Genomic DNA, 21,365 nt, shown 5'->3' with positions numbered 1-21,365 from the left:
GAGGAGTGAACATCAGGAAGATGTTTGGCTGACAAAAAATAAAAGGGATGAATGTTGCAGCAACAAACAGCATGCAGCAACAAGAACAGCATACAGCAAAGTTCCTCATTGTGTCAAAAATCCGTTATGCCATGTAGGATCTCCAGTGCAAATAAAGGGTGAAGCGTATTTGACCAGCTTCTGTCATTCCCTAGGGGTTTCCATGTGTTCATCCTCTGAACATGGAATTAGTATAAAGCAGAGCATCCAATCTTGTGTAAGTCATGAAAATAGCCACACATAGACCAGGAAGTGGGGGACAGCTTCATAGGAACAAAAGATGCAATTGCTCCGTTAATTTATCTCCTGCAGAACACGGGCCAGAAAATCTCAGTGGATTAACTGTTGAGTGAGCTGCAGTGTACCTTGTAGAATAATTAATGATAACAGTGTCTTAGTTTTGCTTTTTAAGGCCACAGATGTAATATCTTTCCCTAACTTAATGAATTGTTTCTTTCTTAATCTCTATCTCTGATAAAGATACAAATTTGATTTCCATTTTGGGTTTTGTTGAACTTAAATCTAAAACCAGTAAAGTGTTCTTGTTGGGTATATCTGTTAACCCTTTCCAGTTTTGTATCATCTTGCTATTAAGATGAATAAATTAAGCTTGTTGTGTTTTTCATTTTCTAGTAAATCCTCTTATACTTCATAGAAACAAAGAATTACAGAATGGTTGAAGTTTGAAGGGACCTCTGAAATTCATCTCATCCATTCCCCTACTCAAGCAGGGCCACCTAGAGCTGGTTGCCCAGGATCATGTCCAGGTGACTTATGAATATCTCCAAGGATGAAGACTCCATCACATCTTTGGGCAACCTGTGTTAGTGCTTGGTCACTCCCACAGAAAAAATTGTTTCCTGACATCCAGAGGAACCTGCATGCACCAAAACATCTGTTTCGGTGTGTGTCCATGGCCTCTGGTCTCGGTACTGGGCAGCACTAAAAAAAGCCTGTATCACTAAAAAAAGCCTGTCTTTCTCCTCTTTGTATAGTCCCTTCAGGAATTTATACGGCATTAATAAGATCCTCCCTGAGCCTTCTCTTCTTCAGGCAAAACTGTCGCAACTATTTCAGCCTTCCAGACTCTCAGTTATCTCAAGTGATCCTTCACTGGACTCTCTCGAGTCTGTTCACATCCCTCTTGCATTAAGGAGCCCAGAACTGGCCACAATACTCCAGGTGTGGCCCCACTAGTGCAGAGCAGAGGAGGACGATCACCTCCTACCTGCTTCCGACAATCCTAAAAAGGAATACCATTTTACCACCTTTGTGAAGGTGGGAAGGATGCGTTGTTGGTTGATTTTTGACTTGGTGTCCACCAGGATGACTAGATCATTTTCTACAAAGCTTCAGACAATGGCTTAGGCGTGACATCAGGGATGGATGCCACATCACCTGATTCAGTTTGCCAGCAGCTTTCTTGAAGGGGACATATCAGAAAAGAATATAATATTTCACCTGCCATTGCTCCATATCTGTGACAGATGCACCATGAACTTTACGAGTACATGATATCCTTTTGTTTATTTAGGCATAAGACACTCTTGCCCTTCTGCCCTCAAGTTCAAGCTCATACTTAGTGGATTGTCACCTATGACCAATAATTCCATTTCAGAGTCACTGCTTTCCAGAGCAGATTCCACCATCTCATAGGGAAAAAATGTGTGTTTGCTTCTTAGATATACAAATTCATTTTCCCTCTGTTAATAACTTGTTTGCTGACATCCAGCTTACTGAACAATCCAGATCATGGTATATTTTTCTCCTTCATCAATTTTCCTGCGATTTTTTAGTCACCAGTGTTATCATTGGTGATGTTATACAATGTCATTGATGACAATATAAACTCATGTCAGGGCAGAAACTGAAACATGAAAAAAACTCTGTTAGGAATTTACATCTTAGTCATTATTCTCTCTTCTTCACCTACTTCAGGTTCAAATGAATAGCTTTAGATCCATTTAATGCACTTAGCATTTTGTCTAATTGTTATAATTGTAATCAACAACCCTGTGGTTGCAAGTTAAATGTTCTTTAGAAGTCAATCAGATTTGTAACCTCATTAAAAGGAAGAAAAACAAGTTCATTTGACAGCATCTATTTTCTGTAAAGCCATATCGATTAGTATTAATTACATTATCCTCCTTTAATTTTTTTATTAATTGAGTCCTCAATCAGATAATTCATTAATGGGAACAGAACTAATGCCAAACTGTTAAGCATCTAATTAGGTGGATTTTTCTGTTTTTCTATTTTTAAAATTTTAGCAACAAATTAGCTTCTATGCTTCACCAACTTATAAAAAAGGAAACATTTATTTTCCAGACAGCTGATCATTTCTTTGAAAACTCCTCATATTGTCATGTACTAAGATATTGAGCAATCACATATGAATTTATTCCTTTGTTCTTATTCGTGGTGCTTGTTATTTTCTTCTGAGGCATTAATAATAGTTGCTGTGAGAGGTTACTGAACCTGCTGGTCTGATTTGATATCATTCTTACACCAGCCTAATACATACTATCATAATCTTCACTCGTACTCATGTGTAGAGAGCAAAATCTGGATGCAATTTTAAATTAAAATATCATGGAACAAACAGATTTTTTTTTTTCCTTATTCTTGAAGTTTGGGAACTTAGGAGTCAAATGAAAGCAGTAGATTTCCATTATTTCAAATGGAGTGATGAAAAAAACCATGGGTTAGATGCAAGAAAAAATGAGATTACCTCATTGTGTGGTAAAGACTGTGAAACATCCCCTCTCCTTGTGCCACCTTGTTCCCTCAACATGGGTATGAAATCACAACAACTACTTATACTGATCTTAAACATTCCATGCAAAACAGAAACTGAAATAAACAAAAATAAGAAGTCATAAAAACTGTGGATCACATACCTATCTAAAATGTACAAGTTATACAAATTGAATTTTGTAGATCAGTAATTATATGTGGACTATTACAAAACATAGTATTTCTCCTAGAATGCAGTCTGAATGCTGCTCAGCCATTTAGTGACCATAGAGTGTGGGTGTAGGACTGGCTCTTGGTGGGACAGGAAGTGTTTGTGAATGGTCATTTGGATCGCAGGGGCTGAAGATAATCCAGTTTTGTTGTCATTGTCATTTTTGAGAATGGGAATTTTGAGGAGTCATAAAAGAATGGTAAAACAGTAAACAGCTTGAGTACTGCCCTGCTATCTCTACCAATCTCCCCCAATCTCCCATACTCTTATGCTATAAAAGCTTCTGACAAATTTTAGCTAGGACTAACTAGTGCTCCCCCCAGGCACAGGGAAAAAAAGGGATAGCACATATTAGAGCCCTTTCCAATTGTGCAGTCTGGATGCAACCACCTCTTCTGAAGGGAAAAAGTCATGCTCTATCATTCTGCAAACTTCACACTTGTGAGGAGTACAAGAAGAAATACAGTAGAATGAAGGGCAAAAATATTGCTAATAAACAGAGTTGTCTGGAATTAATCTTGTTCCTTTTGAAGTCCATGGGGATTTTGTTACTGATTTGAATAAATGCTGAACAGGGTTATTAAGATAGCCCCAAGGTTCTGAGTACCAGAAATCAAGGATGTAGTATGATACTAGAAAATAAAAGGAATTGTCTCTCTTTTGGGGTATTCCATAACTAGGTGAAAGCAAGAAACTCGGATGCTGCCTTTGAACTGGCATTTAGAGGAGATAAAAGAAAGCCCATTGTTCCCCGCTGTAAATAATAGACACACTTTTTATAATTATCTTTAAATCTGGTTCAGCAAATGAGATTTTTGTTTTTCATCCAAAGAAGTATTAGCAACTAAAATTAGAAGAAATCTTTAGCATTTTGGAATGTAAACATCTGTAGACATCTTCTTGTTCTTTGTCATGCTCTTGTTCTTGTTCTTCTTGTTATTATTAAGATTAGTTTTATGAACAGATCATGTTGCCTGACAATCATCCTCATCACTTGAATAATATATCCTTTTGGTTTGCCTCTCTAAGGTGGAACTCTTTTACTTTGATCTTGGGGTCATTCAGCAGCTACAGTAATGTTCACATGAACATTTTGGAGCCTGGATATGTCCATCCCATTGAGGTTTTCTTTGATCTTGAGAAGAATCTCTGAAATATGGGGCTGACAGACATGAGACAGGGCATACAGGAGATTCAAATAATAATTCTTTAACACTTATTTTAACATTATAAAATAAAAAAAAAAGGTAGGTGTAGCTTATTTCAAAAGCTAATAAGTCACAAGTTTATTCTGGCTTTGGCTTCATATTTGGCCCTCTTGCCATATGTTCTTGGTTGATAGTTGCATTGGCATGTTTGTCTGATCTAAATTATATACAGACGTTTTATGGAAAGTTTTTACTGATCTTCCTCGGGGCTGGCTGTCTTTACTACGCTTTGCACAGTTTGAGACTGTATCAGCTAGAAGAAACTGATAGGAACATTTTATGTAATGCCACATCTAGGTAAGCAGGTTAGTAACAAGAATCTGGAGCAGAGGGTGTAACACCATCTAGCTAACTGCAATTGAAACAAATGTCCATTCGCTTGGATTAACTGAACCTGTAAAAATGGAGGACAGTACGAACTACAGATAAGGTTGCTACAACTCTTTCTTTGAAGACACAAATTAAATTTTGAGCTGAACAAATGGTGATTAAAAGTTTATCTGTCTCATTTAATTTTAACGAAAGGTGAGCTTACTGGGGTTTGAGTTTTGTTTCTTTTCTTTTCTTTTTTTTTTTTTTTTTTCTACTTGAGATGTAGGTATTTATTCAAGCTAAGCTTCCTCTATAGTCAATGGAGATGCTCTGAACAACCAGTCCAAGTAGACACCTGACTTCCATGTCTAAAATTAGACACCTGTGCAAAGCTGTGCTTTTCTTTAGGGGTGCAGTGAAAAGCAAATTAAAGGGAGTTAAAAAATAATGCTGTGGTAATAAAGAAAGGCAGGCAAAGGTCAGTCATATCCGCCTCTTAATTCTGCTCCAAAATGACAAGACTGGATCCACACAGGATCCATAGCACCTTCTTCTGCTACCATATTTGGCTTTTTAAGTAGGATGGAAGATTTTTTTGCTTACTCAAAATGCTTGGTGTCACCACAAGCATTCTCTTCTTCTGACACAGTTTTTAAAAGTGGTTTTGTCACACAACGTTTCTATTTTCAGTTTTAATTCATAAAAGTAGAGAAACTTCATCCTAATCCCTTTCAATCTGAATCATTATTTTGCTTTTCAAGATGTTTTTCAGATCTTTCCCTAGTTCATTGTGCAATGTTGTTTTTTTTCCGGGTGCATAAAGAGTTGGTTGGTTGTTTTTTATTTTCACATCACAGGCAATTTTCAAGGGGAAGTTCTCCCACTTACTTCCCAGATCCAAATTTGATAAATAAGGAGTTAATGTCTTGGCATATTTCCAGTACTTTATCCACAGAGCATCCAGTTCCATTAATATGCTCTTTATTGACCATTCCTATTTTTCTGTGTACTTTTGTTATTGGCTTCATACTCTCTATTAATTGGCAAAGGCTCAATGCTTTAATAACTCCTTATGTTATCTGGCCACAATGATGGCCCAGAGTGGTTCATTAATACTTGTGTTAAATGCAGTAATTCATTAACACTCCCCCTCCCCCACTGTGAAAACTAGATAGCTTAAAGCAGTAACTGTGATGGGACTGATCCTTTTGCCATTACATGTCCAGTCTGGGGCGTTAGATGCAGAAGTTGAGTTTTATAAGGTGACGAAGCTGTTTGTGTATGTGCCACCAGTACCTTGATTTGTATTAGCACAGGTACCAAGATATAACCAGATGCAGAGAAACTGCTCTTTTCAGTTTTGTGCATTTATGGATTAGATTATCCAAGGAATCCAAGTGAGACTGGAAAATGTGACATATGTCTTCTCTGCAAAAGTAGAGACAGACTAGACAGGATACCTTATTTATCTCAACAGCTGTTAGGGTCTCCTGTGTGTGATCAGCTGAACTGAGCCTAAAGGGTTCACAGAATTACAGACTAGCTGAGGTTGGAAAGAGCAGCTCAAGATCATTTAGTCCACCTGCCCTGCTCAAAGCTGGGTCATCTTGAGCACATTGATCAGGACATGTCTTGTTAGCTTCCAAGTATCTTCAAGGATGGAGACTCCACAACTTGTCTGAGTAGCCTACTCCAGAGTCTAAATAAATTCAGAGCAAAAAAAGTTTTTCTTATGTATTAATTGAATTTCTTGTATTCCAGTTTGCTCTCATCACTTCTTTTGCTGTCTGGTCACAGAGAATGTTCTGTCTTGTTTACCCCCATCAGGTACTTCCACATATTGCTAAGATGGATCCACAGGGATCTGTGGGAAGCCCATTCTCTTTTTAAGTGGCAGCTGGACAGCAAGCAGAATGCTACTGTGCTGCTGAAATGGCAGCAGATATCTATGTGTGGGCTACTGAGTCAGAATGGTACTACTGTGCATGTAGACTGTATGTGTAGACTGTACAGCACATGTATGCTTGCTGAAAGGTGTTTAGCATTATTTCAGCTTTCCTCAGGTATCCAAGATATACACATAAGATTGACAGGTATAGCGAAGTTCTGAGACCTTGGTTCTTCTGGAGAAGCAGTGGGAAGTCAGGCAGGATGGACAGAACTGTCTAAAATGTCACTTGATGCTTGTATGTGGGTGACTGAACCATGCCTCCAGTGTGTCTGTCCCATGCTGTGGTATAATCTTAGTAATTCTTTCTCCAAAAGCTTGACATTTTGAGTTGCCTGAGACTCCATTTGTAGAGCATTAATTCAAATATCTTTCCATTAAAAAAAAAACAACATAAACTTTGCCCAGAGTGTAATGTCCTTTCCATTAATGCTTGAAGTATCCACTGATTATTTGTTTATGGTTTTTCTGTGGGCAGGTAAACCTAAATAGCTGTTAAGAGGCTAGACATTTTGTTAGACTTGTTTTTTGGTCCCTGCCTGGAAACTAAACTGTATTTTCCAGCAAAATATTTGCTGTATTTTCCAGCAAAATACCCAGCCTTTCTGAAAGAAGTGGGATTTCTATTGTTGAGCAGGTGAACAAATATTACTATACATACTTCATCTATTCTGCTAGCTCTGGTAGTTCAGGACACTCGCCATTCTACATATTTGGTCCCTTTTTTGCCCAGACACTTACTTTGAATACAAATGTGCCCAAGCCCTCTGTATGATGGATTTTTTTCCTTATTACTTTTTCCTTTTCATTTTCATGTATGTGGCAGTGTCAGCAAACTAGAGGCTACTTGTGCACATTGACATGTATTTTTGTCACTGCACTTCTGCAAATCTCAGAGGGTTTGTCTTCTTTTTGTTTTAGTGGAGTGAGTGGAAAATTTACACACCAAAGTGACTGTATTTAAAATACTGATTAATTTGCCACCGTTGTGTTTTCTCCGACTTTGGAGAAGAACACATACAGAACTAATCAAAGGAATTCACTATAGCACCTGGGAAATTATATTTCCCAGAAGATTAGAAGTGTAATATTAATTATTGAGAGTTCATTTGTTAGGGAACAGAGGTGGTGGTTGGATAAACCAGGTTTAAACATGTAGGAACTATTTCCCAAAGCATTTCCTTTTTCAGCTGAAATACTTCTGAAATTTCTGCCATTGCAGCTTTGCCCCTGGTGTGTCATTGTCTAGAATTACTCATAAAGTCATTTCTGCAAGCAGTGGAACAGCATAGAAAGGTTGTTATGAAGTTCTCAAAACCATTTTGAAACTGAGTATGTTTAGGAAATTGCTTTAAAAAAACCCCACTTTTTTATTTTTTTTCTGTAAAACTTTTCAGACCCATTCGTCTTGAAAAGTTTGGATAAACAACTAAGCTGGAGTTGCTATAAGTCATACTTGAAAGAGGATGTTATTTACATTTAAAGGTTTTCTTTTTGACTCTCATTTCTGCTTGGGAAGAACCAAACCTTGTGCCACAGCACTGGGATTAAAATCCAGAGTGGAGTGTTGGCAATTAACCCAGACCTTTAGCTGACATATGACTTGGGAATGAACTGCTGTAAGTTTTGAGGGAGAAGATTAAAGAGTGAGTTTGAGATTGTGGAGATGTGGATTTGGTTGCTGGCACTGTCACAGCCTTTCTATGCTATTGTGGGCAAGGCACTTCTCAAGACTTGGCCTGGTAATCTAAATATTAAGTATCCAGAATTAGCAAATTTTCTAGGTTGTGTTCATTGTCAGTGGGTAGGGACTAGGATTCCTTCCATGTAGTGATAGGACAAGGAGGAATGGCTTTAAACTGAAAGAGGGTGTATTTATATTAGACATTAGGAAGAAATTCTTTACTATGAGGTTGGTGAGATACTGGAACAGGTTGCCCAGAGAAGTTGTGGATGCCCCATCCCTGGAAATGTTTAAGGCCAGGTTGGGTGGGGCTTTGAGTAACCTGATCTAGTGGAAGGTGCTCCTGTCTGTGGCAGAGGTGTTGGAACTAGATGATCTTTAAATTCCCTTCTGTGATTCCATGATTCCAGTTTTTCCCTGTGATTACTTGAGAGAGACTATTAAGGCAAATCATATCCAGTAGCTTGGATCCCTGCTTCAGGACACTAAAAATTGCCTTGAATTATACCCTTCTCTTAATACGACAAGCATTAAATCTGGTTGACATATTCGAGATGAGATAGTTAAATACTGAATATAACTACAGTTAGGTGGTTTATCTTTAATCTCTGTATATAGGTGGAAGTTCTAGATCCTTAATGTCATAGGTCCAGTTCCTAGCCAGGTTTGGTTGTCTGTTTATCTAGAGATGAAAATTATTTTCAAGTGACAGACAAATCAGGGTTAAATTAACATAGATTTTATTGCCGTGAAATGTTTGATCAAATGCTGTCATTATCTTCATAGACTCATGTAAAACAGGTAGCTTGTATAGGAAATAGAAATATAAAAGATTATGTTTTTCACCACTGAATTATAAATTAAGTTAAATTAAATAGAAGGAAAAAACCCAATCCAAACGAAAATGCCAAACCAATAAGAAAAACATTGTTTGTTGGTGATCAAGTGCGCACTCACATTTAAATACAATCACAACAGCTGCTGTACAAAACAGAATCAATTGTAAAAAATAAAGAAAAATAAAAAATAACAATTAAAAAGATCAGATCTCTCCAAATGACCTTCATCTGGCAAAGGAAAATTATTTTATCTTCCTCCCCCATTACCAACACAGCTGTTCCTGGAGTCTTGTTGAACCTATAATGAGGACAGAGGCAGAGGATATTTTTATAAATGCAATTCCTGTATAATTATGTTTATTGATTCTTCCTTGTGTTGCAGGCTTGTGTCTTCTATTAATGCTGGGGTTTTATTTATCCTTAAAAATAAAGAATTAGATCAGCAGAACTTTCTCTCCAAAGGATAAATGAAAGTCAAATGACCTTGGAATTCATCAGCAGATCTAAGACCAAAACTGGTTGTTGGTATTAGGAAACAAAACAAACAAACAAACAAGCAGTAAGAGAAATTGGCTTTTAGAACTATAAAGCAGCCCTTCTTGAGCCTCGCTGCAAAATTGTGAGCAGCAGCTGTGCCACTGAGTAATGTTCAAAGGAAGAGGTGAGCTGGGGAAATATTTACACAGAAGTCCAGGATATGGAAGGACTATACATTGCGCCTGCTTATAGCAGATTTTTTTGTTCTTAGAAAAGGTTAAAGAGACACTTCAGAGAGCAGGTTCCTTGCTGATTTGGAGAGCTGAAGTCTTTTCCCCATGAATGTTGGAGTTTATGTTTAAAAAAGAAGTTAATTAAAGGTCCAAATTCACCCCTTGTGCCAGTTCTCCAATGCAACAGAATGACACCTAGAAAGAGTTAGGGTTTAAGATGGTGGCATGGAGGACAAAACTCTTGACAGTCTTCTGTCATAGGTGGCAGGGTCATCACTGCTTGTCTGTCGTTCACTCTTCTTTACAGGCCATAGGAACATTGTTCCAGTTATCATCATCCACATAAAACTTTCCCTTTACTACACACATCTGACATGTGATGATACTAATGGAGGACTATGTGAACACAGATCCAAATATTAGGGCAAAGGTTAGAGGTGAGAATGTCACCCCTAGTTCTGCCAGAGATTTACCTTCTAAGCTTAGACAACACAAGGTGTTTGAACTCACAGTAACACCTTGCTCTAGAAGGACAAGTATGTGGTTTGTCAGTGTGTTTACTTCATGAGTCATTTGCTAACAGATGCAAGTGTTAACAGCTGGTCTTTGTGACTCAAATATGTTAGTGCTTAGTATAAGAAGTTTAGAGACATATTTAAAGCGTTGTGAGGTTTGTGGTGGGAAAGTTGTAAGGCATACAAAGCTGAGTGATGGGCTGAAGTACAACAGGATCCAAATACTTAGACAGCTATGAATCTGTTTTTGGGGTTTCAAAAATCATGACGATTCATTGGCACACATTCACTGTTCAAAAATGTGGACACTTTTCTGTACTCCCTTGATGGTTTTGAACTGAATGGAACAAAAAATTCCATGCCCTTTCAAAGGAAGAACTTTTTCTGTTTCTTTTTTTTTTTTCTAGCTCAGATTAATTTCGAAGTAAAAAAGGTAAAAATATAATTGACTTTGCTACCAGCGAGAACCCACTAACTTCAAACCGTGCCCTTCCTTCGGACTGATTTAATTCATGTTTTGAAATGGCAACATTTCCAAAGAGACAAAGAATATTAAAAAAAGACACAACATGGAAATATTGTGCAGGTATAACTGGATTAAGCTGAGATTTTAACAGCAACATCGGTGAATTCATTGCTTAAAACCACACTGAAAGTTCCTGTTTCAAAGATCAAAGGCATTTGATGCCAAACTGCAGTAATAATACTTTTTTCTTTCAATAAAATTATCAGCAACAATTAACTATAAAATACAGAGAGACTGTGAATGTCAGCAAACTTGCAGCTACTTTTTAAAAATTTTGCTTTTTAAGTGTGCTAATATACTAAACGAAAAAACAGAATGTTTGGCATGTAATGCAGGTAGCCTCTTCATGGAAAGAATATACAGCAGTTTAGTCAAGTTGAATCGGATCTGTGTTGAATCGGATCTGTATTGAATCACACAAGAAATATGTAGGGGTCATTAAGACAAACCCTGGAAGTTCTGGGTTTCAAGAGCGCTCAGGTTTATTAATACTAATAGATTAAGGGGTAATTCAGGTCAAAAATATTTTTTTGCCTCCAGAGTAGAGGCTCAGTGTTATTTAGTGTTCTGTATTTGTATTTATATAGTGTTATGTAACAATAAAAGATGCAAGTTTTTAAATAAATTATTGTTGGGATCTTTTACCATATCCTGAATAGGTAAATATTTCAAATATAGGTGTATACATATTTTTTCCAGTATGAGACATCTGAATTTCATTGTAATAAAATGCTGCTTTCTCAACATTTTCACAGAATAATCTTCCCAACCAGACATTCCCCCTTCTCCAGAAGGTTGATATTTTAGAGACGAATATCTAAATAGATTTAAAAAACTTTTTTCTTTTCTTTTTCCCCTCCAACAAAATCTAATTTAAATTTATCTATATCTTGAAGCAGAGGACCACAATTAAATCGATTTACACTACATTTTGATGTGGTAAATCTGCATATCTGACAGTCAGCTTCTGATTTTCCCCTCTCTCCTTTTCTCCCTCTCAGTTTGGTCAATGGAAGAAGCAGAATGATCTACCTTTTCACTTTTAACGGTGGTCACATATTTTCACACTCAAGTATTTCATGTTCTAGAACAGTCCCACAATATTTCTGTCAAAGATATCTCTGAGGATCATTCATTTGATTTTAGTACTTCTCCAGAGGTACTGGAGTGAAAAATTCATTCTGTAAAGTCTAATTTCTGCTAGGCACTTAGCTGATAGTGTGTTAAGGAGGTGGAGTCCTGTGGAGATACACCTATTTCCCTCAATGCATACAGGGTGCCTAAATAGCACTAAAGTAGGTATCTCAGTTACATACCTCTGTAAGAAAGGACAAATCTAGGCAAAATCATGGGATATCTTTTTTCCTTTTTTCCTTTTTTTTTTTTTTTTTTTTTTTTAATACAAGCAAATAAGGACTCAGTATTCCTGTCGTGTTTCCTCACCATGATGGCAATGTCCTTACTGACCTCAAGGGGAAAAGCATTATGCCATAAGTGCTGGTTTTCCTTCCATGCGTTTGGAAGGTGAGGCTGATTTTGTTAATTCAATTTGACACCCTACATTATGGCTGTAAATGCTCTCAGATATTTGTCAAAGTCCCTAGGTTAGTCTAAAGCTGGTCATTCAAAATGCAATGCATGTTAACTGACTCTAGAAAGCTGTGATGTATACATGTATGAGCGCTTTTATCCTTGGCTTCCTTTATATATAATTGAGAAAAAGTACATACTTTTAGGGTATGATTCATCGCTGCTTTAAGGTGAGATAAACTGCATACTGTAAGAGCCTTTTTCTCTCTGCTGATTATAGGGAGAGGAGGATGATTAATCCAGTTGCAGTCATTTACAGTGCAAAATGTCACTGTCTTATTCCAGCTTTCCTCTGTGAAGAATGACAGTCACTTTCAGATGATCCCTTCTACCTATCCTCGACACTTGGTGTGCCAATCAAGAGGCCACCCATGGGTATCTAGTGCTATCTTCTGGTACCCTCCAGTTCCTCCTCAGGTGAGTCCAGTCCTCCTTTAGGTTTCGTGTTATTTTGGTCAAAACTCTGTGACTGTCTTAGATACTCTAAAACATCTCAAAGTGGTCTGAACACTTACATGTAGACAGCTGTGCTATTTCCTACCACAGAGATGAACTGTCCCTTGGAAGAAAAATTCTGATTCTGCTGATCTTAAAAGGAGTTTAGATGGCCAGTATGACCCCATCCTGTAACTCCAGTCCTTCCTAACTTTCTCAATAAAGTGATGTCAGAGGAACAAGAAAAGTAATGGAATAAAATTCTTGTTGAAGAAGTTAGAATGTGGCTGGAAAAAGCCTCTTGAGCTGAATCTATGTCTCCAATGTTTTCTCTGTGAGGATGAGTGGTAAAGTAATATTTCAAAAGTATATTACCACTTAGATGCTGTGGACTAAGCCAATCTGTCTAATTTGTTGTTTTGATTTTGTTTTATTTTGTTTTCTTGTTGGAAAATGAGTGGATTCTGTTAGATCTCTACACCTCAGCTGGATTCCTAAAGACAATAAAGCTGCAGAAATAAGCTGAAGAAAAGAAAGCGTCATAAAATCAAGGCAACAAAAAAGATGGCTCCAATTGCCTGAATTGATCCTGTTAAATAGAGACACAGGTATGGCAGACTGCAGTGTTATAGGACCAGGGGCTGAGAAGACAGAGGACAGAAGCCCATGCTGTCATTTAATCTGAAGTTCACAGAGGGATGAGGGCTTTTATTGAAACTATTGAGGTTGGGTTGTTTTTTGTTTGTTTTTTTTTTCCACTTTTGTCTGTCACTCTCTTTTAAAAAAAGACACCATGGCTGCTGCTTGAGGGCAGATTCCTAAGAGGTTCTGGCCTCATTCCAGTGCAGCTTTATTGAACATTCCCACATGGGGATGAGTAGCCCCCAGCACCGAACAGTTCATTTGTCCCACGGCCCAAGAATTCCTCTTTTGCCAGGTTTCCATATTGTTTTCCCAATGGTGAGTAGATCAGGCAATTCCGATGGATCAAAGGAAGCCCTTCTTTCAATCTGTCCAGCATGCAAACAAAGTCAGGATACTGGAACTGCATGTCCCACAACCGAAGCACTGGCCCTAATTCTGCTGCTGGAGAAGAAAGTGCTTCAAATTTCATGTGCCACCTCAGCCAAGTCCAGAAGTGTTTATAAAAAACAGTGTTAGTGTATCATTCAGAACAATCAAATACTACGTGCACGAAAAAGTAGTTTAGAGCAACATAAATTTTTAAAAAGTGACAATTTCATCACACAATTACTGTACACTGCTGTTCTTAAGATTGAATGCTTTCCTCTCATTCTCTCTCTTTCTCTCTGCTTTAATCTTTTCCTATTTTCTTTTTATTTGATTTTTCTTTCTTTCTTTCTTTTTTTTTTTCCCCTTTTTTGGATTTGGTCCACTGGAGATAAATTGCCCTCAATGATATATATATTTAAAAAAAATATCAGCAGCAAGACTCTCTCGAAATAGATTCTGTTTGATGTAGCTAGTCTGTCTTTTCTGTTTTGCCCTCTTTCACAGCAGCTTCTGAAGTTTTCCGCAGGGGGGCTTTCTCCGAGTTGGCGTGTCCTTGGCCGGATTCTGCCGTTCCTCCGTTTTTGTGCGATGTGTGCTTTTCCAAGTAGTTCAGCATTTCACTGAGAACAGTTTGGAAAGTGCTTAGGGCAGCACATATTGCAGGAGTTCCAAAACCATGAGTGATCAAACTACAAATGGGAAGGAGACAGAAAAATAACAAGAAATACACACACAGACATAAATATAAATACGCTCACATACATCGAAGAGTTTACACTACACTCATTTCATTATAGTGAAATTCAAGATTTGCTCCCTAAACTATTTGTTACCTATGGGAGAAACAGAAAAGAAAAGAGTAGAGCCAAAGAGCAGACTACATGCAGCTTCAAAGGCTGGGTTTTGCAGGAGTCTCAGTTCTGAACACAGGGGGACAGATCCTTGGCTGATGCAGATTGACAGTGTTGTTGATTCAAAGAGACCAAGAGAGGATCTGTGCCCTAGACTTTTCAGCACTGCTACTTTTCCAATCCCAAAAGTTTTGGCTCTCTCAGGTAAATAAAACCAGTTCTGTGTGGTTTATTCATTCTTCTACATCAGACTCTTGACCAAGACCTGGTTGCTCTATACGGATGTATGAGTGGATCTGTACTAGGAAATTCAGCACAGATATGGCAGTTTGGCCATATCTGTGTGTCTAAGTCCTCTGAGCATCCAACAGAGTAAACTCTGAACTGCCTACAGGGAATAGTACCTGGATAAGGTTAATGTCAAAACAATGTCCAGGAACTGTTTCATAAAGGGCTAGTTCAGCCAGGTTAAATTCATGCACCATCCTAACCAAATAATAGTAAAAATAATCAAATTCAAGCAATGTTGCCCTGGTTGTGTTGAATTTACTAGTATAGATTTAGCCTGTTGCACCTTACATCCAAATAAGGTAGGGGCTTTCTTCAAGAGAACACTATTTTTTTTCTTGGTTTTTTTCTGCACTGCAATTTCAGTGATGCTCCTCACTTAGCAGCTACTGAAATTATGTGTTAATGAAGTTACCAGGCAGACCTATAGTGGGTTAATCTAATCTCAGTTTAGAGGACCATTTCAGTGCACACATATGCATCTACAGTCACTTGAAATGTTTTAGTCATCCAGGCTGGCTTACACCTATATATCCATAAGTGTGCAAGTTTCCCATGGGTCCTGTCTCTTAGATACTATCTTTGTGAGGACGTCTCTGCTACCTTAGGATAACAGAAATGGCACCAGAGACCAGTTCAGAGAATCAGTTTCAGCCCTATTTGCCTAAATATTATATGTACAGTATAAGATGTTCATGTAAGGGACAGGGAGATTCAAGTTGTACTAGACATCTTAGTGCAAACAAGGTATTCACATAAAAAAAAAATAAACACCAAACCCTACTCAAATCCTCCAGATCTTTAATTTTCATTTAGAAACATAAATGAAAAATTATTTCACAGGGTTGAAGTGCCATTGCAGTTTTTAAAAGCTGATTTCAGTTATCCCAATTCTGCTTAAGGCAGAATGAACACAAGAGGAGCAGAGGCGATTTTTGAGTCTGTGGACATTTTTGAGAAATCAATACTTTATATTGCTTTGGGTGAGGGCAAACCCCCCCCACATTACAGTGATTCTGACAAAACAATAACTATTTACTATCCCGTACTATTTAAGATCTTGGCACTGCAGTAACTCTCTGGGTGTCTTAGGCACCACATCAGTAAATGTTGGTCTAATGCAGAGACCCATGAGTAGCTCAGAAATGGGAAGATTTTGATTCAACAAGAACTCTTCTCTTCCACATTTTGGCTTCTCAGTCTTTCTAGCTATTTCAGAAAAAAGTGAAAAAGTAAGGAACAAGGGAATAAAGATTATACAGGACATGGACAATTGTTGGGATGATGGAAGTAACAAAAAAGTCCCAAACCAAAACCAAACAACCCCAAAAAACTGTATGGGAAAAACAGGGTAATCTTTCTGTCTGCTGGACATATGGGAACCTTGTTTGCTAGGAAAGCTCATATTGCAGAGAAGACAACAAACATATGGGATGCTTAACCAAAATGAGAGCTTAGATTGGAAATATCCATTTCAGATTGAGAGTGTCCCAGTCTTTTACAAAAGGTCTCCTGAAGGCTGTTAAGAAATAACTCACTTTTAGAACGTTTATCCATTAGTCTCCAGGCACTTTTTAAAGCTGGAACTTATGTTTACCCCCAGTTAGTAATGAGAGAAAAATGATAATTAAATATTTACAGGGACCAGTTTGCAGACATCAATTAATTCCACATGAATCTTGAAATCTGCACTTGTAGTAATATCTGCATCTTTTAAATTTAGCATTAAAAACATAAACATTCCTCACTTTATTTTTTTTCTAGAAATGCCTGGCATACCAGGATAATAGAAATCATCTTCATCATCATAAGTCATGTTTTTAATAGTAGTAAAAGTAAAATCAGCATAAGAACATAGATAAGAATATTTATAGCTCTCCAAAGTCCTTTTAGGAGTCAGGTGATTTCAAGATTTTGTGTTGAATTTTATTATCATTTCTGGTCTTCATAAATCCATAGAAATTAAAATGTGATGGAGCTTACAATAACAAAAAGCAAGAAAAGGGAAATTAAAATATATCATTACCAGTTAAAATATCTCATGTTTTTTACATGGCTTGCATGATCTTCTGAGTCTTGATTTGGGGAACTGACTATACCAAGGTACATATAAAAATATTTATGGTCTTGTACGCAAATGAAAATAGTTTACCTCTTTTAAAAGTTGGCAATACCTGCAACAATTCATTTCCAGTAGATGCAGATAGTAAGTTTAACAAAGGATTGAATAGAAATCTTCTGGCCTGCTGTCTTTGAACCTTTTGACTCCTGAGCAAAGGGAATAGTACTGTGTTCATTTGATAGCTCAATATAAAGAGCAAAGTGGGAATACTACAGTGAAAACCTACAGAGATTGCCTCAGAAATAATCTGTAGGGCTAAGAACTAGGATAAAAAACTTGAATATTCTGAAATGCTGAAAAAGACTGTAGAAAATACCAGAATTCCTGTTAGGGTGGTGAGGCACTGGAATAGGTTGCCCAGGGAGGTTGTGAATGCTCCATCCCTGGCAGTGTTCAAGACCAGGTTGGACGAGGCCTTGGGTGATATGATTTAGTGTAAGTTGTCCCTGCCCACAGCAGGGGGGTTGGAACTAGATGATCTTAAGGTCCTTTCCAACCCTAACGATTCTATGATTCTATGAAAATCCGGTATTAAGGTACATAAGCGTAGGTGCCAAATCGTAGGTGTGTACATCAACAATGCCTAACCTCTTATGACCATCCAAGGGGACTTAGTATAGTTTCCTATGTATAAGGGTCTACAGTTATTTGAGATGTTCTATGACATCTGAAACATCTGCACAGATTTGCTAGATATGATAGGACTTAAGTCCACCTTACTTCTAGGTGTTTTGATGACAGGAAGGCTACCCCTGTGTATCTCACACAGCACTAGATGCCAAAGTTTAGGTGACTGAATTCAGCATTGGAGCTTTATTCATGAATAATGATGTGGGAAAATTCTGAAGAATTATGTAGTGCGTGAAATGGATGTGTCTCCTTTACAGTGAGCTGCACCGTTCTTCTGACTACTCTGAGGGCTCCATGAAGGTGAATAAAAATGTGTGTTTGGTGCTATTTGAGATGCCCTATGGTAACAAGATATCTGTATCTGGTGAACAGGTAATGCAGAGGGCTTATAGGAAAGCAGCACCCTTTTAAAACAGCAGTGTACTGATGGCATACCTAGCAGTATATAAAAAGACCCTCCATGCTACTATTTACTCAGTTACATTTTGTCAGAGATCTTCATTGACTACATGAGAAGCTTAGACATCCAGCTTATGTTGAAGCACCTTCATATGGCTATTTTACCTTGAGCAGAAGCTTAAACTTCTGGTCTGAAACTGGTATTCATAGGAAAAGAATTTTATGGGGTGAGTTAAGGTTTTATCTCCTTTACAGTTTGGCCTCTTATGTACCACTAATCATCAAATACAGCAGTCTTTTTTTCAAGATAGCACTGTATTTATTAGAGAAAAGGCAACACCTTTTTAGTGAAATGATGCTGCAGTCTCATGGCAACTCCATTTTCGGTTCAGTCAGATGAATACATTGCTCTCTATAGATTGGGGTTTGCAGACGCTAATAATTTTCCCATGAAGTTTAGTAATGAAACATTCTGACCGGCTCTACTTGCCATACACCTCTGAGGGTGTATTTTATTAGCCTTACTTCATGTAATAAGCATCAAAATGCTGAGAGAGATTATCTTCTACTTTGTCTTACATTTTTATTTTATCAGTAATTCCCCTTGTTCTAATTTTGGTGGACTTCCTCTGCAAGTTAAAATCTTGAAAAAAAGGTCTAGACTAAAATCTAAGAAAGTTGAATAATTTCCATTTGCTTATGGAAGTAAGTTTCAAGTTGGGGAGAAAATCTGATTTTACATTTAAATCAGACATGACACACAGAAGATTAATAGCAAAGTATTCAAATGTGTTTCCTAAAGTCAAATTTAGTTGAACGATTATTCAGGCTGAGTTCCCACTGAAATTGGTTCAATTTTGGTACTCTCCACACCTATGAAATGAGTCGCTTTCATTACAATACTTTCATTTGGGTTTAAAACCCTAAAATTAAACATAGTGGTTTCATAATGAAATCTTCTGGGTATTCTCAGCGTTGTAGTACAACTCCTATAACTAATCTTGTTCCAAAAGGCAAGGCTAAGATTTCTGATTTTGGTACTCTGTATGGAAAGCTGCAGAAAGAAGGGAATGAATATCAGGGCAATATATTATAAATCCTTATGCTTAAGGACATCCAGACACGCCTGCAATTCTGCCTAGCTCTGTGATGCAATTATGTCTCCTCATGTTTTAATGATGGCCTTACTTAAAAGTGAAAAGCTCCAAGTGTGCCTGAAGGCTTGGACTCTCTTTTGGCAACTACCTCAAGGACTTCTCCATACCCCAGGCTGGTGAAACTCCGACATGCAGCAAATGAAACAGATTCCCTCTCTGTGGGGGAGAAGAGGCCATCTGCACTGAATGTTTACACCCTCATTTAGAACAATAATAATGAAGAAAAAGCAAGCTTGAACTTATTGGTCGGGCTTTCTCAGAACTTTGCATATGGAAACCACTTCATGATTAAAGTGGGATAAATCTAAATTTAATAGCACAAGGCAGATGACAAATAATAAGATCTAATAAGACTTTTGGTGGTTGGGCTGTAAAGGAAATGGAAAAAAGATTTCAATCTCCTCACTGATACAAGTAACATCCTAAATTAGAGGTGTCTTACTGACTTCTAGGTGCTTCTGTTGATTTCAAGGTCTGTCCTGTGAAGGTTGCCTAGAGAATTAAATTGTGACAGCTTTACTACAGAAGGTCAGTAGGCCTAACTATGACACAAGTTAGACTGACAGCCATGGTAAACCTTAGAACATGGCCAGTACATATTGTAGGGGTAGGTAGTCTGTAACACCAGAGAGGCAAACAACACATACAGAAATAGCCTTACAAAGCAGGCCTTCATGCTTGTTTTCTGTTCATAACAAAATAAATGTATCAAGGAGATGTTCTAAGCAGATTGACCTTCTTCTACATTGTGTAAAAGCAATGGAGAAAGTAAGGACAGAATGCAAAATACTCTATTTCAGCTCTGTATATTTTAGACCTTGGGACCAATTTTTCACACTAGGGCAATTGCCCAGGCAATATACCTGAAACATCCAAAACTGTGGCTATGGAGTGCTGAGCTATAGTCCAAAGATTAAGCCATGGTACTGTGGTGCTCATGGCACTCATAGAATCCCTTGTATTTTTGACATGAAATGTTTCCAGCACAGCACATTATATCCTCCAAATAAAACACTGGATAATATTGTGACTTGATTGTTTTGAATAAGAAAATATGTACAAACTTGTGGCTGACTCTGAATGAAAGCTAGCCTCACCTCCCACTACTACCTGTGGAGCCAAGCACCCCACTGAGATCACAGATCCAAGATGACTGAATACTTTTGAAAAAAAATGAACTTGTCCCTCCCATAGCCATAAGCTCCTTCAGTTTCTCCTTTCACTTAGCTAAAGGTCACATGTCTGCTCTATAGGAAGGCAGAGAAATGAAAGAGATTAATTAAATTTGCTACTTTTTTTCCAGTTAGGCAGCTAATCATAGAATAATAGAAGCGTTTGTGTTGGAAGGACCCTTAAAGCTCACCCAGTTCCAACTTCCTGCCACAGGCAGGGACACCTTTCACTAGACCAGGTTGCTCCAAGCCCTATCCAACCTGTCCTTGAACACTTTCAGGGATGGGTCCCACAGCTCCTCAAAGCAATGTGTTCCAGCGTCTCACCACCCTCACAATAAAATTCTTCCTAATAGCTAATAAAGATCTATCCTCTTTCAGTTTAAATGTAGCTAAGAAGCCTCCCAAATGAGAAAGACCAAGAAGTAAGCATTATAAAAATGCTGATACAACTTTGTAACCTAGGAATTTGGAAATGGGTGGATACCATTCCTGTTTTGGGGAAAACACAAATGCTTCAAAGGTTTTAAGAAATCTTAATTGCTGGACTGTAAACCAAATCAAACTGCCCAAGGTTTTATTCATTTGCTTCTTCCTTGATAATCATGGAACAAATTAATTTGTTGATGAAGTGAATAAAGAAAACAGATCTGTTGTCTTGACTTCATAAATTGTGACTTCAAGGGAATATGGTATCACAAGACTATAATTAAAAATCGTGGGAATATTAAAAATTCACACCCTTCCTAAAGAATATTGGTCATCGGCAGAGCAGGAGAATGTGATTGAACTCTCGCTATAGAATGATCAATGAGGGAACCCCTGGGAAAGGGAGTGAGGGAAAAAGCCCAGAGGAAGGAACTGTAATACTTTTGGTAAATCAAGCACCAAGGAAAATAAAGGAAAAAAAATAAAAAAAAAGGATCAATTTGATGTTTACTAGTACCTCAGCATGAGG

The 21,365-nt window shown here is 37.7% G+C and overlaps 1 protein-coding gene across 3 annotated transcripts in view; it reads right to left on the bottom strand.

Annotated features, from left to right (window-relative positions):
* Positions 1 to 11,374: 11,374 nt before the first annotated feature.
* TFAP2D (transcription factor AP-2 delta) overlaps positions 11,375 to 21,365 on the bottom strand; it is a 54,556-nt gene continuing 44,565 nt past the window's right edge. For all 3 annotated transcript variants that reach the window (XM_061461012.1, XM_061461011.1, XM_061461013.1), the window contains one exon: positions 11,375 to 14,477. In XM_061461012.1, the coding sequence (XP_061316996.1) occupies positions 14,258 to 14,477 (220 nt within the window). In that variant the 3' untranslated portion in view covers positions 11,375 to 14,257. The remainder of the gene's footprint in view (positions 14,478 to 21,365) is intronic.

The sequence above is a fragment of the Pezoporus flaviventris genome, unplaced genomic scaffold (genome assembly GCF_033815535.1).
Source record: "Pezoporus flaviventris isolate CSIRO_AGI_PZ_B2104156 unplaced genomic scaffold, CSIRO_AGI_Pfla_v1 ptg000031l, whole genome shotgun sequence".
Classification (NCBI taxonomy): domain Eukaryota; kingdom Metazoa; phylum Chordata; class Aves; order Psittaciformes; family Psittacidae; genus Pezoporus; species Pezoporus flaviventris.
Note: the sequence above shows the minus strand (reverse complement) of the source record. Positions and strands in the feature narration are given on the sequence as shown.